The sequence below is a fragment of the Staurois parvus genome, unplaced genomic scaffold (assembly GCF_062004578.1).
Source record: "Staurois parvus isolate SC_StPar_1 unplaced genomic scaffold, SC_StPar_1.0 ptg000022l, whole genome shotgun sequence".
In the NCBI taxonomy this organism is placed as follows: domain Eukaryota; kingdom Metazoa; phylum Chordata; class Amphibia; order Anura; family Ranidae; genus Staurois; species Staurois parvus.
This window is the reverse complement of record NW_028317818.1, coordinates 2,582,633-2,597,863: the sequence shown is the minus strand read 5'-3', so window position 1 is coordinate 2,597,863 and position 15,231 is coordinate 2,582,633. Positions and strand designations below refer to the sequence as shown.

The 15,231-nt window shown below is 42.3% G+C and overlaps 1 protein-coding gene across 2 annotated transcripts in view; it reads left to right on the top strand.

Annotated features, from left to right (window-relative positions):
- The window catches only part of RHBDF1 (rhomboid 5 homolog 1), a 187,423-nt gene that overhangs the window by 145,084 nt on the left and 27,108 nt on the right, over positions 1 to 15,231 (top strand). For both annotated transcript variants that reach the window (XM_089691722.1, XM_089691731.1), the window contains 2 exons: positions 229 to 332; positions 10,049 to 10,112. In XM_089691722.1, the coding sequence (XP_089547848.1) occupies positions 229 to 332; positions 10,049 to 10,112 (168 nt within the window). The remainder of the gene's footprint in view (positions 1 to 228; positions 333 to 10,048; positions 10,113 to 15,231) is intronic.

Here is a 15,231-nt window from a genome sequence, read left to right as displayed (position 1 = left end):
CTCAAAAAAGAGACTGATTCCCCAGTTTGAGTACCTGGCCTATTTACTAAGAGAATAAAAACTGCCATGAGACATTTCTCAAATTATACGCTTTTCCTATTATTTTACTGATTTTAGAATTGCTTATCTAACTTTACCCTGTGAAATCTTATGGAATATATTACAGCATCCACACGTGTAATCATTATTTTATTATTAATTTATTATTTTATTTATGTTCTCTTCTAGTCTACCCTGGCTGTATGGGTCAAATGGCCAGGTCATTCTAGCACCCCACTTTTGGCAAACAAAAGTGAAAGAAATTATGGCTCAGTGTGTCGCCAGGATCCCAGGTATGAGCATGTATGTGGAATATCTCATGTTTTAGGCTTTAATGAATGCTTATGTTCTATTGAGCAACTATATGTGCTTGTGTTTATATTTATAGCTTAGGTTGTCCTAGACACAAGTGAAAAATGATCCCCATTTATATAAATTCAAATTAGCTTTGTCCTTTCCTGTGCCATGTACCTTTAGGCTTAATAGGTCTTTTGGCACATTAACCTGTATGCTTAGAAGAGCTTGGCATGCCTGTAATATTTTTTTTAATGAACAGCCAAAGGTAATTACAAATGAACTTTAAATTGATGGTGAAGTACAGGCAGATGTCATTAGGTATGTCATTCTGCATTAGGTAGTAGGCTGGCACTTAGGTCCAAATGAAGGATGTTGTAGCAGTACACTTCTGCCTTTGGCCATAAGGTACATGCACTAATAGGTTCAGGCATTCACAGGACTTCTGCCAAGATGTATTCAAAAATAAGAGGCCTTCAGGTAAAAAGTCTGGAAAGGGCTAATCTTTCAGTCTGAGAGTGAGATTCTGCTAAATTCTTTCTTTCTTTCTAGAAATGAGGCAGCAATCTGATCTTTGGTATCCACATAGTTAAAGATTACCCATGTTGCCTCCTCAGTATTCAATGCCAATTTTAGCCAGAATAGATTATATACAGCATACAAAAGGTTCTGTCCGGCTATGATCAAATTTGTGTTGCAGCATAACCCTGAGCTGGATCGCTAAAAATGCCATTGACACTGGTGTGTAAAATTTAATCTAGGCTGGGTTTTTAAAACTGATAATATATTCAAATGGTAGAAGCAATCTACAAAGTAGAAACAAAGTAATAACAGAGTTTGCTTTTGTAGAAAAACAGACAAGTAAATACCCTAAAGAGGGACACCCTTTCCATCTCTTTGTTACTGTTCTCCTTTTCTGTAACTTCTCAGCTCCTTCCCCTTAGGGTTTTGTTTCATTTCTGCATCCTACTGCCCAAAATTCTCAGGTACTTGTAGTCACATCTTTAATACCCCTGCACCTTCCTTCTCCATCATCATTACTCACCTAATATATGAAAGTGCCAGGTCTTCTTACCTTCAGTACTCGAGGCTGCTGCAGGCACATGGATCTTACTACTCTTTATTCATATCAAATCTGCTGTACTGTCTTTTTATTTACCTGGTTGCCATAGTTTTACTTGACTGCTAGGTTTCCTAACTGATTCAAAATGTTGGCTGCAATTTCATTTAAATGCTGAAGTCCTGTCAGTATCAAGTCCTGCCCCTTTCCGCTAAGTCCCACCATTTACTTTAGAGTGTTTTGCTGTGTACAGAATTTACACCTTCTTTTGTTCATGCCAGCAAGAACAAGGAACCGCAGTTCATATTTGTGCATCTTCTCTGGGCTCTCACCTTCTCCTTCTGCCATTATCTGCTCCTGCTGACTCCATTCCCCTTGTTGTCTAAGGTCCTCTACTGCTGCCTTCCATCCAAGATTCTGTCCAGAATGCTACACATTTGCCCCCACTTTCCATACTGCTCCTCCATGCTCCTGTACTACTGATACGGATATCATATACTCTCTTCACAAAGGCTGCCGTTGCTCTGAGGTTCATTTCATATGTCCAGCTTCTCTCCTCTGATATCCTGGCCCTCTCCCATCTGCTCCTTATAAAACATGCCCACCAAACCTCCTTTGGTCTTTGGCCCATGTCCTGCACATCTCTTATCTCCCTCTCTCTTTTACCACTTAAACTCTGGAGGGTTTTACCCCCTTCATGACCAGGCCTTTTTGTGCTATTGTTACTTTAACTGGTAATTGCAACGTTGTACCCAAATTAAATGTATATGATTGTTTTTCACACAAGTAGATATTTCTTTTGGTGGTATTGTTATTGTTTATTATATAAACACAAAAAGCAGGAAAATATTGAAAAAATAATGTTTTTTTTACTTTGTGCTATAAACATATCCAATAAAAAATAAAAAAATTGAAATGTCTTCATAAACTTAGGCCAAAATATATTCTGCTACATATGTTTGGTAAAAATAATCCCAATAAGTGTAAATCCATTAGTTTGCATGAAAGTTATAGCGTCTACAAATGATGGTATATACTGGAATATTTATTTATTTTTATTTTTCATACTAGTAATGGTGGCGGATCAGTGACTTATAGTGGGACTGTTGTAGTATGGTGGGCAATCTGACACTAACTGATACTGGGTGGGAACTGACTAAATGACACTGACATCTCCAGTGGACACTGATACAGTGATCAGTGCTAATAATATATGCTGTCACTGTACTAATGACACTGGATTGGAAGGGGTTAACATTTAGGGGCAATCAAAGGGTTAACTCTGTGCACTTTACATTCACCTTCTCTCTCTGTATTTATTCCCCTTATCCTTGCTGTCTTGCATCCTCAAGATAATATACTGATGCACTCTCTGTCCCCTCTCATTATCAGCCCTTGTCCCTCCCCCAGATAACTTCTACCCTCTTCCACCATCTGTTCCTGACCCTCCTACCCATCTTCCATCAACTTCTGCCCCTCCCCCATAAGTTGCCTTTTCCTACCCACCATAAACTATGGGACTGTCATCATACTGGACTCATAGGCTAAAAGATACTTTTTGTTCCCTGGAATCTAATAAGCCAGCTGAAGCTATTTAGAAGCATGCATGCTTCTGAGTGTCATAGGGCCTTTTGATTTTGAGTTATTTTTCATTCCCTTGTATCTCCTACGAAACCATTTAACTGCTTACTTTAGGGAATCATAAAAATAATAAAAAATGCTTTTAGCAATCAATTTTTAAACTGAAAAGCATTTCCATTGTAAAAAAGGAGAAAATTGGCAGATAAAAGTATCTTATGATATATTGCTGAATAGAGCTGGTATTCAGTGTCTGGGATATTTACCAGCCAATAGATTGCCTTTTATGTGGGGAGTAAAAAATGAAACCCCTGAAGGAAGGCTGATCCCTACTTTAGCCATGGCCTAGAAGGAAGCACTAGGTCATGAGACTAAGGGCTCGTTCACACTTGACTGTTTTTCCAACTCTTGCCAAACGCCCCTATAGCGTTTGACAAGCGTTGGTCTGGCGTTTGCGGAGCGTTTTTAACGCGGTAAAACCGCTTCCCAAACGCCTGTCTGCTGCTTGCTAACAAGGCTACTGTGAACGTAGCCTAACTTCCTCTTTTAACACAATGGTCACAATCCACCACCCACTGCAATGGCAACACCCTTGACCTTGTATTCAATTCACCCACCTATGCACTCCCTGTAACCTCTCTAACACCCCTTTTTCTCTCTCTGATCACAACTTTGTCAGCTTCACACTCTCTCTGCCTCCTACACCCCATGCCTCCAACCAGCAAACCGTCATCTGTAGAAACCTCCATCACCTCAGCCCTGACCTACTGAGCGCCTCTATGATGAAATTGCACCCCTGCCCTGCCCAGACCTGGCCACATCTGCCTACAACTATCTATCATCCTCCCTGGATGCTCTTGCTCCTCTGTTTACAACTGCAGAACCAGGCCTTCCTGTCTCAACCCTGGCAAACAGTCAACACCAGAAGTCTCAAGAGACGCAGCTGCACTCTTGAGCGAGCATGGCGTAAAACTAAATCCCTGAAAGACTTTACCCTCTACAAATCCGCTCTTCTCAAATACAACTCCAGCCTCCACGCTGCTAAGCAAACCTACTATAACACTCTCATCAAGACCCTCTCATCCAATCCTCGTCAACTCTTCTCTACCCTTAATTGCTTACTCCACCCCCCACTGTCTCCGCCCACCAACTTACTTACTGCACAATAGATTGGCAGTCACTTCAAGAAGATCGACACAATTTGTGATGAGATCTCCAGTGTCAAACTTCCTCCTCCAACCAACATACCAGGCCCAACACCAAACTCAACACTCTCCTCCTTCGACCCTGTTACCACCAAGGAAGTTACCGATCTCCTTTCCAAGGCCCACTTCACCACCTGTCCCCTGGATCCTGTCCCCTCACGACTGTTGCAGCCTCCTTCCTGCTCTATCCTAAGCTCTCTAACCCACATCTTCAACCTCTCACTCTCTATGGGCACCTTTCCCTCGCCACTCAAACATGCACTGGTTACCCCCATTCTCAAAAAACCCTCACTGGACCCCACCTGTTTGAACAACTTAAGACCCATCTCCCTGCTCCCGTTTGCCTCCAAGCTTCTCGAGCGCCTTGTTCACAACCGTATGAACTGCTACCTCACCAACCTTCTTAATCCCCGACAGTCTGGCTTCTGCCGACAACATTCCACAGAAACTACCCTACTAAAACTCACTAATGACCTACTAACTGCTAAAACCAACGGCCATTACTCCATACTCATACTCCTTGATCTTTCCGCTGCCTTTGACACAGTCAACCACCCGCTCCTCCTCAGTAAACTCCACTCCATTGGCTTCCGTGACTCTGCTCTCTCCTGGTTCTCCTCTTACCTTTCTCAGTGCACTTTCAGTGTCTCATACAACTCCTTCTCCTCTGCTATTCCCATTTCTGTTGGGGTACCCCAAGGTTCTGTTCTTGGGCCCCTCCTTTTCTCTATCTATACCTTCTTCCTGGGCCAACTGATAACCTCCCATGGCTTCTGTCAGGGATCCTGAGTTTCGCCGCGATGCGGACAAGCGTGGGGGCACTAGGACATAGGCGCCCGCGGCAACAACTGCAGCCGCGCATGCACACTCGCGCATGCGGACGCACGCCTGGCACCAATGACAGCGCAGGGCACACTATTTAAACTGGCTCTTGCAATGCTCTAATTGCCATATGGTCTTGTTCCTTGTTGTTCCTGTTCCTGTGAGAGTATTCTGTTGTTGCCGAACCCTGCTTGATCCTGATTACCACTGACCTTCTCCTGCCCTGACCTCTGGCTTGTTTGACCATTCTTCTGCCTATTCCCGATTATCTGATCTCCTGCTGCTGAACCTGGACTGTGACCCGACGACTCTCTACCTGCTGCTCTGTACCGCTCTGCCTCCACTGTTACCGACATGGCCTGTCTGACTCCGCTATTGTTCCAGTGTGTTCCATCCATCCTGCTCCGATCCATCCATTGCGGTCTGGGCCTGTTCTGCCTCTTCACATCAGGCTCTCATCCTGCTACGTGCCACTGGCAGTTCCCTCTACCACAGCTGGGTGTACCCAGGGGCCGCGACCAGGTCTCAGTCTGCTCCAAGTCCATCCCCACCATCAGGGGCTCTGGTGAACAAGAAGATAGGGGCTTAGACTCCACGCCCTGAGGAAATCCGGTCTGTGGAGCACTAGAGCTACCGTCGGTAGGTACCTGACAGCTTCCAATACCACCTCTATGCTGATGACACCCATATCTATCTCTCCACTCCCCAGCTCACCCCCTCAATCTCCTCATGTATCACAAATCTACTAAGCGACATATCAGCATGGATGTCACTTCACTACCTCAAACTCAATCTTTCAAAAACTGAGCTTGTGATATTTCCTCCTCCCCGATCCCCCACTCACGACTTTACCATTAAGATCAACAGCACAACCATTGGTCCTTCCCATTATACCAGGGTGCTTGGCGTAATCCTAGACTCTGACCTCTCCTTTGGGCCCCACATCCACTCACTGGCTAAATCCTGCCGCCTCAACCTCCGGAACATTTCCAAAATCTGCCCCTTCCCGACGAATGACACCACAAAACAACTCATCCACGCCTTGGTTATATCCTGCCTCGATTGCTGCAACTCCCTCCTCACTGGTCTACCGTTACACAGGCTATCCCCGCTTCAGTCTATTATGAATGCTGCTGCTAGACTCATACACCTTACCAACTGATCAGCGACTGCTGCCCCTCTCTGCCAATCCCTTCACTAGCTTCCACTAACCCAACGTATAAAATTCAAAATACTAACCACAGCTTACAAAGCCATCCCCAACACTGGCCCTAGCTACATCACCGACCTCATCTGCAGATATCGGCCAAATCGCCCACTCCGCTCCTCCCAAGAAATCTTCCTCTCTAGCTCCCTCATCACCTCCTCCCACGCTCGCCTCCAGGACTTCTCCCGAGGCTCTCCCATCCTCTGGAACTCCCTACCACAGCATGTCCGGTCAGCCCCTCCCTGTCTGCCTTTAGGCGATCTTTGAAAACTCACTTCTTCAGGGAAGCCTACCCTACGTCCACCTAAGAACTGTACGTGAATCAACTCCACCAGATCATCCCGCGCAGCTATCACCTTTTGTATCACCTCCCCCTTGATTTAGATTGTAAGCTCCACGAGCAGGGCCCTCACATTCCTTCTGTACTGAAATGTATTGTAATTGTACTTTCTCTCTTATATTGTAAAGCGCTGCGCAAACTGTTGGCGCTATATACAGTCAGGTCCATAAATATTGGGACATCGACACAATTCTAAAATTTTTGGCTCTATACACCACCAAAATGGATTTGACATCAAACAAACAAGATGTGCTTTAACTGCAGACTGTCAGCTTTAATTTGAGGGTATTTACATCCAAACCAGGTGAACGGTGTAGGAATTACAACAGTTTGCATATGTGCCTCCCACTTGTTAAGGGACCAAAAGTAATGGGACAGAATAATAATCATAAATCAAACTTTCACTTTTTAATACTTCGTTGCAAATCCTTTGCAGTCAATTACAGCCTGAAGTCTGGAACGCATAGACATCACCAGACACTGGGTTTCATCCCTGGTGATGCTCTGCCAGGCCTCTACTGCAACTGTCTTCAGTTCTTGCTTGTTCTTGGGGCATTTTCCCTTTGGTTTTGTCTTCAGCAAGTGAAATGCATGCTCAATCGGATTCAGGTCAGGTGATTGACTTGGCCATTGCATAACATTCCACTTCTTTCCCTTAAAAAACTCTTTGGTTGCTTTTGCGGTATGCTTTGGGTCATTGTCCATCTGCACTGTGAAGCGGCGTCCAATGAGTTCTGAAGCATTTGGCTGAATATGAGCAGATAATATTGCCCGAAACACTTCAGAATTCATCCTGCTGCTTTTGTTAGCAGTCACATCATCAATAAATACAATAGAACCAGTTCCATTGGCAGCCATGCATGGCCACGTCATGACACTACCACCACCATGCTTCACTGATGAGGTGGTATGCTTAGGATCATGAGCAGTTCCTTTCCTTCTCCATACTCTTCTCTTCCCATCACTCTGGTACAAGTTGATCTTGGTCTCATCTGTCCATAGGATGTTGTTCCAGAACTGTGAAGGCTTTTTTCGATGTCGTTTGGCAAACTCTAATCTGGCCTTCCTGTTTTTGAGGCTCACCAATGGTTTACATCTTGTGGTGAACCCTCTGTATTCACTCTGGTGAAGTCTTCTCTTGATTGTTGACTTTGACACACATACACCTACCTCCTGGAGAGTGTTCTTGATCTGGCTAACTGTTGTGAAGGGTGTTTTCTTTACCAGGGAAAGAATTCTTCAGTCATCCACCACAGTTGTTTTCCGTGGTCTTCCGGGTCTTTTGGTGTTGCTGAGCTCACCGGTGCGTTCCTTCTTTTTAAGAATGTTCCAAACAGTTGTTTTGGCCATGCCTAATGTTTTTGCTATCTCTCTGATGGGCTTGTTTTGTTTTTTCACTGCAGTATAGTGCCCATATTGTGGAACCCCACATTTGTCAGCAAAACACAGTATGACACAAAACTTGGTACAAGAATACAGACCGAGTTTTAAAAAAATTCTTAATTTATAAAGGTCCGCGGACATAGCTCAATTATTATGGAATCAGTAAAGTCATCAGAGAATTGCAATAGTGCATATATGGAAACCAATAAGCAATATATATATATATATATATATATATATATACAGTTGCAAGAAAAAGTATGTGAACCCCTTGGGATTACGTGGAGTTTTGCATGAATTGGGCATAAAATGTGCTCTGAACGTCATCTAAGTCACAACAATAGAAGAACACAGTCTGCTGAACATAATACTACACAAACATTAGATGTTGCCATGGTTTAATTGCACATAACATGTAAACATTCACAGTGCAGGGAGGAAAAAGTATGTGAACCTTTGGACTTAATAACTGGTTGACCCTCCTTTGGCAGCAATAACCTCAACCAAACGTTTCCTGTAGTTGCAGATCAGACCTGCACAACGATCTGGAGTAATTTTGGACCACTCCTCTTCACAAAACTGTTTCAGTGTAGCAATATTCTTGGGATGTCTGGTGTGAATCGCTCTCTTAAGGTCATGCCACAGCATTTCAATCGGGTTGCGGTCAGGACTCTGACTGGGCCACTCCAGAAGGCGTATTCTGTGCTGCTGCAGCCATTGTTTTGTTGAATTACTTGTATGCTTTGGGTCATTGTCCTGTTGCATCACCCATCCTCTGCAGAGCTTCAGTTGGCGGACAGATGGTCGTACGTTTTCCTGCAAAATGTCTTGATAAACTCTGGAATTCATTTTCCCATCAATGACAACAATTCGTCCAGGCCCTGAGGCAGCAAAGCAGCCCCAAACCATGATGCTCCCTCCACCGTGTTTTACAGTGGGGATGAGGTTTTGATGTTGGTGTGCTGTGTCTTTTTTTCTTCACACATAGTGTTGTGTGTTCTTCCCAAACAACTCAATCTTGGTTTCATCTGTCCACAGTATATTTTGCCAGTAGTGCTGTGGAACATCCAGGTGCTCTTTTGCAAACTTCAAACGTGCTGCAATATTCTTTTTGGACAGCAATGGCTTCCTCCGTGGTGTCCTCCCATGTACTCCATTCTTGTTTAGTGTTTTCCTTATTGTAGATGTGTCAACAAAAATGTTAGCATGTGCCAGAGATTTCTGTAGGTCTTTAGCTGACACTCTGGGATTCTTCTTTACCTCATGCAGCATTCTGCACTGTGCTCTTGCAGTCATTTTTACAGGACGACCACGCCTAGGGAGAGTAGCAACAGTGCTAAACTTTCTCCATTTGTAGACAGTCTGTCTTACCGTGGACACATGAACATCAAGGCTTTTGGAGATACTTTTGTAACCCTTTCCAGCTTCTTGCAAGTCAACAATTCTTGATCGTAGGTCTTCTGAGAGCTCTTTTCTGTGAGGCATGGTTCACATCAGACAGTGCTTCTTGAAACCAGTAAACCCAAAACAGGTGTGTGTTTTTTAAGGGCAGGACAGCTGTCAGCAACACATCCAATATCATCACACTATTTTTAGTCAAGGTTGGCTCACTCCTGGCTCCAATTAGCTCTGGGAGAAGTCATTAAGCTAGGGCCTCACATACTTTTTCCTCTCTGCACTGTGAATGTTTACATGTTATGTGCAATTAAACCATGGCAACATCTAATGTTTGTGTAGTATTATGTTCAGCAGACTGTGTTCTTCTATTGTTGTGACTTAGATGACGTTCAGAGCACATTTTATGCCCAATTCATGCAAAACTCCACGTAATCCCAAGGGGTTCACATACTTTTTCTTGCAACTGTATATGATATACATATATATATATATATGAGAAAGGAAAACATACAAACAAGAAAGGGTGTTGTTATATTGGTTTATGAGTGAAATGGCAATCACAGATTTTTTTAAATCTAATCACTAAATTTAGCATTGCTCTTCAATGTTTTTTTTTATTTAAAATGTCTTTCCTGTTCTCCATACAATTATGCTTGTTATATTTAAACCTATCTTTTGAGTGATGCAACTGAGAAAATCAATAACAGATAATTCATATTTAGGTTTTGCGCTGAACCAGCTTCCGTGCCTCCACACGAATGGCCTGATGACATTACAAAATGGCCGGTATGTGCCTTTTTTTTTTTACAAGTTTAACAAATTAAATGGTTCTTGAATTTTATTCTAAGCTGATGAAGGAAGTTTCTACACTACATAACTTTCAGTGTTTACACAGGGATGTGGAAATTGTTATAAAACACTATTTGTCCAAGGGATTAAATCGGGGTCCCAATCTGCTTGTCCCTCATGACAATCTACTTGTCCAGATGAAAAAAAAGAATTTTAACCAAAACCGTATTTAAATCTGAGGTGCATTTAGCAATGTCTGGGGCTTTAAAAATGAAAGGGGCTTTATGGTGACTTAAACTTTAAATGTTTTTAACATTGTCCTGTTTATCTCCTCCTCACCTCCCTGCCTGTCTCCAGCACTGCACCTGAGGGCTAGCAGGGAGGGGAGAGGCCTTGCAGTGTGACGAGCACCGATTGGGTGCTCATCAGGAAAGGGGAGTGTCGGGTTCTCTTAACGCTTAGCAGAAGCGCCTCTGGTGAGTGAGTAATGAAGCGTCGGCCCCAATGAGGAAAATCAAAAAATTGTATTCCTTCAGGTTACCCTTGCACACAGAAGCACTTGGGTGCTCAGTACAAGTGCATACTGAGCAGCCAAATCAAGCTTCAATGTCTCCGCCGTGTTAACCCTTTTGCTACCAGAGCCATTTTTGCATTGTTTTGCACACGTTAAAAAAAAATATTTTAGGCCTGAGGATTACATACAACCCCCAAAACATTATATATTTTCTGAAAGCAGACACCCTAGAGCAGTGGTGTCCAAACTGTGGACCGGGGGCAGAGGCTGTCTTTTGCTTGCCTTTATCTGGCCCTTGAGGCTTTATACCTTCCACTGACATTAACAGTCGGGTACTAGTCCTCCCACTGACACCAATGATGGGGTACTAAATCTCTCTGCAGTCGTGGCAAACTGCATTGCACAAAGCCTGTTGCCCAAAATAAGTTCAGGCTTCACGTGGTGCAATTTGCCGTGATTGCAGCAAGATTTATCCTGTGACAAGTGTGGCAGAAGTTCACCACGTTTTCAGGCGCCATTATAATGACTGCCACCTTAACACACGGTTCCTCAATTTGTGGTTTTAGCAGGGCGTTTTGAAATCGTGGGCAGAATTGCGGAAATTCTGTTTCGATTCAAAATGCCATAGTGTGAATACAGAAACTTTGATTTAATAACTCTCTCTGATTTGTAATTCTATGTGGCAATGTATCAATCAGTTAACATTACACATGCCAATTTATTCTGTAAATGCAATGGTGAACCCACTGTGTTTGTTGTTAACAGTACAGCATCCAGTCTTTTGGCAAACATTTTGTACATTTCCCTTTCAACGTGAAAATGCAGCATTGCAAGATAAAAGCCAGCATGTATGTTCCTACCCAAACTGATGTCTCACATTTCCCATGCGGTGAAAAGGAGATGGGGACCCAGAAGTGACAATTTTACAATTTGGGTCAGCCTCAAGAAGGGGAGGAGAGCGGATGTCTGTCCACTCTCCTCCCTCTCCTCTACCTGCACCATGGACAAGTGGAGCCGAGGACACACAGTGGGGGCACGGTCACAGGGGTGATCAAAAAAAAATGGCACTTTCCCGCGATAGGGCTAAATGAAAAAAAAAAGCTATACAAATTGTGCATCTCTGTTTACAGAAAATACTGTCTTAAATCCTAACTCCAGATCCTAAATGAAAATAGTTTTTAGGTTTGCATAGAAGTAGGGTTAGAAACTCTACCAGATGTTTATTGTTGTTTGTGTTTCTCTTTGGAACTGAGCAGAAGATCCTGACATAAATTCTAACTGTTCCCCACCTTATCCAAAAAAAAATAAGGAGTTCCAGTGAAAATAAAAAAAATAATAGTCAGCAGCTACAAAAACTGTAGCTGCTGACTTTTAAAAAACGGACACTTACTTGGCCCTCTTTCCCGCGTTGTCCCCCCTGCAGCCAGTTTCGCTGGCCACCCTGTGTTCCCGGAACCGGCATCTTCAGTGTGGGCACCCCGCTGTGAAAGCTTGTGGCTTCACAGCCAGGCGCTCACTGCATATGCGCTTTGTGAATGGTCCCGTAGTCTTTTGGGACCTGTCACGTGTCCCAGAAGACTACAGGCAGTGAGGGGGGAGGACAACTTCTGCTTCCCGTTGCCTAGGCGATTGTAGCGGAAGTGGGAGCGGATACCTGTCAATTTCGGGTACCTGCTCCTCAAAGGTGCCAATCCTTAAAGTGGAACTGCCCCTTTTGGGTGGAGCTTTGTTTTAAGTTTGGAGTTGAGCGTTAATTGATGGTCCAGAAACTGTTACAGTAAAGGAGAAACCATAAGGTGCTTGCACCCACTTTGACAGTGTTGACCTCTTCCCCAGATCCTCCACTGTCCCCAGCTTCCTACATTACTTAATGCCTAAGCAACATGTCATCAAATTTGTGCGTTGCAGTAAGAGGGTGTCACTAGCCCAAACACAATATCTGGTATTTGGATAAGAGTTTTTGGAGGACTGCTGCTACAGATTGGGGAACAGGTGGCACTGGGCACTGTCAAGTTAGAAGCAGGCACTTAAGAATAAAGCTCAACTTTAGATATAAATAATAAACAGAAAAAATACAGTAATTTATTCATGAAAACTAATATGATTTATTTTTAAATGTAGCTAGTGTAAGTACTTGATTTTGACTTGGTGATATCCTCTTGTAATGTACAGCACAGCAGCACTTAGACTGGGAGGAAGAGGGGGTAGAACTAGAAAAATCAAATATGCTGCCTGCTGAAAAGAAACATGCTGACAGCAGGTAAGAGCAGAGGAATGTACTGCTGCTTCTTCTCTGCCCTGTCACAGGTTGGGCACATAGAGGTGACTTATCATTACCTGCAGCAGAAAAAAAGTTATGTTACCAGACTAGCTGTACCATTTTAGGACTGTGTGAACAAGCATATACATCATTCGGCAGTTAAAGCAGCGGTCTTTGTACATTTCATCTGTGCATTTAGCTGTTTGCCTGGAGATCAGCTTTAAAGTTTGCCCAAACAAACTATTTCCTTCACTTTTACAGCCTGGCCCTTGCTTGGATAATACTGCATCTAGTGCTGCTAGAAGAGTGTTTGTTTGTTTTTTCCTCTTTCCTGTGGGACTTATAAGTAGGGGTCCCTAGTGTTTAGAGTGGAGACAAGTTGTCTCTCAGTGTGATTAAGTTACCAAGTCAGGGTTTATTTTTATTCTTTTACTCTTTTTTTATTCCAGAGGAAAAAAATTAAGTGTTCAGGTGTTTTTTTTTTAGTTCAAATGTTTTTTTTTTTTTTTTTTTAACAGAACAGGGTATGGTGTGACAGTACGGTTCACATTAAGTATAGCAAGGTATATATGCAGTAATTTCCCTACCATTTGGATAGGGACAGCATCAATATAGATTTTGCTTACTTGAGAGGTATACTTGGCGTAGTGTGAACCAGGATTGTGTGAGGTGTTGCGTATAAAGAGAGTAAGGGATAGGAAAGGGGTAGGGGGAGGAGGAGGGGGGGGAGTGGATAGGGAGGGGGGAAAACTAAGCACCAGTAAATTACAAAGGTTCTTATATAGTATAGTTATATGGGTATCAATTTACAGTACAGTTGGGGTTTTGTAGCCATCGAGACCATAGGTATTCAAATTTCTAAGAGGATTTATGAAGTGCTGATCTTTTTTCCATCTCGCATTGAAAGTTAAGGTCAGTAAGATAATTTGGCAATGTTGATTTTGGCAGCTGCTAATGTGTGTATGATGATGGTACGAGAATCTGTAGGGAATTTTTCGATCCCTATGTGTAGGAGTGCGAGAGCTGTGTTTGGTATCATCGGGGTTGCAGTGATTGAAGAAAGTAATTGAAACACTTTGTTCAAATAGGATTTGAGAGATTTACATGTCCACATTATGTGAAAAATTGAACCAGGTGTTTTTTTTTCTTCTCCTTCTTATATTAAGCTTAAACCTCTATTATTGTCACTGGGGAATTTGTGTTTGAATTTGAATAGCCATAAACATGTGGCTTCTTGGAATGTAAAAGGGATGGGGATGCCACTAAACTGTTAGTGGTGCTTTTTCACCATCTTCAGCCTGCTATACTTTGTTTACAAGAGACAGATGATATGCAAGTACAGCGAGGTATTTTCACAGGTTACATTTTACCCAGGGTGTACATTTTTGCTATTCTTACTCTTGTGGTTTCAGTATACTTATATAGTATATAGGCTAGTAAAGTTAATTGTTTTCAGAAAGAAAAGGATAGATATGTATTTCTGTATGGATCCTAGTAGTGGTGCACCGAAATGATAAAAGGACACCTAAGTTTGTACAATATTGAAAAGATGTGCAACCTATAATAATGTTATTTTTAAAACAAACATTGCATGCCATCCAGACATTTGCACTTTGGGGCATCTAGAAATTTCAGAAAGTGAACTAAGAAAGTCAGCTAACTGGGGCTTAGTAAAACATTGCTCCTTGCTAGAAAATTCTTTGCACAAATGTGGATCTCACTAGCTCATCCACAGTAAGTGGATGGATTATGACAGATAATTTAAATTTGAAATTAGAACAGTTAGCTTTTCAACGGGTACAAATACTTTGTCTGAGAGTGGTTCGGTTGAAAGGCATGGTAAGTGGAAAGAGTAGTGTGGTTTCTTTTATAACTGTTTGGTGGTAACATGACAAATTTTGCAAGCTCTGGAGTACATCTTTAATATTTGGTATAAAACAAAATCCTCTTTTTCGGACCATAAGAACATTAGTTTGTGCATTGTTGTAAATTATGTAATGCTTTAGTATTGTGTTTTTTGTCTAGCTGTTCTTCTGGTTGTAGTTCATCTTGTGTTGGGATGTCTTTTATGCTTTTTTGTGTAGTATTTGTTTAATGGAAAAAAAATAATTTTAGTAAATAAAACAGGAAATAAAAAAAGAGAACAAATATGTTAATATAAAAATAATTGTATACTAGAGACTGTCAAAGTGCCACATCCAAAATAATAGGAAGGAAAAAGAAAGAACCTGAAGGAGAGGATTACTCTCTGCCAGCTCCCAAATAAGAACTTTATAGGCACACTACGAGACATTTATGTATAAAAGCAAGATAAGTTTATTACAAATACAATGTAATAGTGC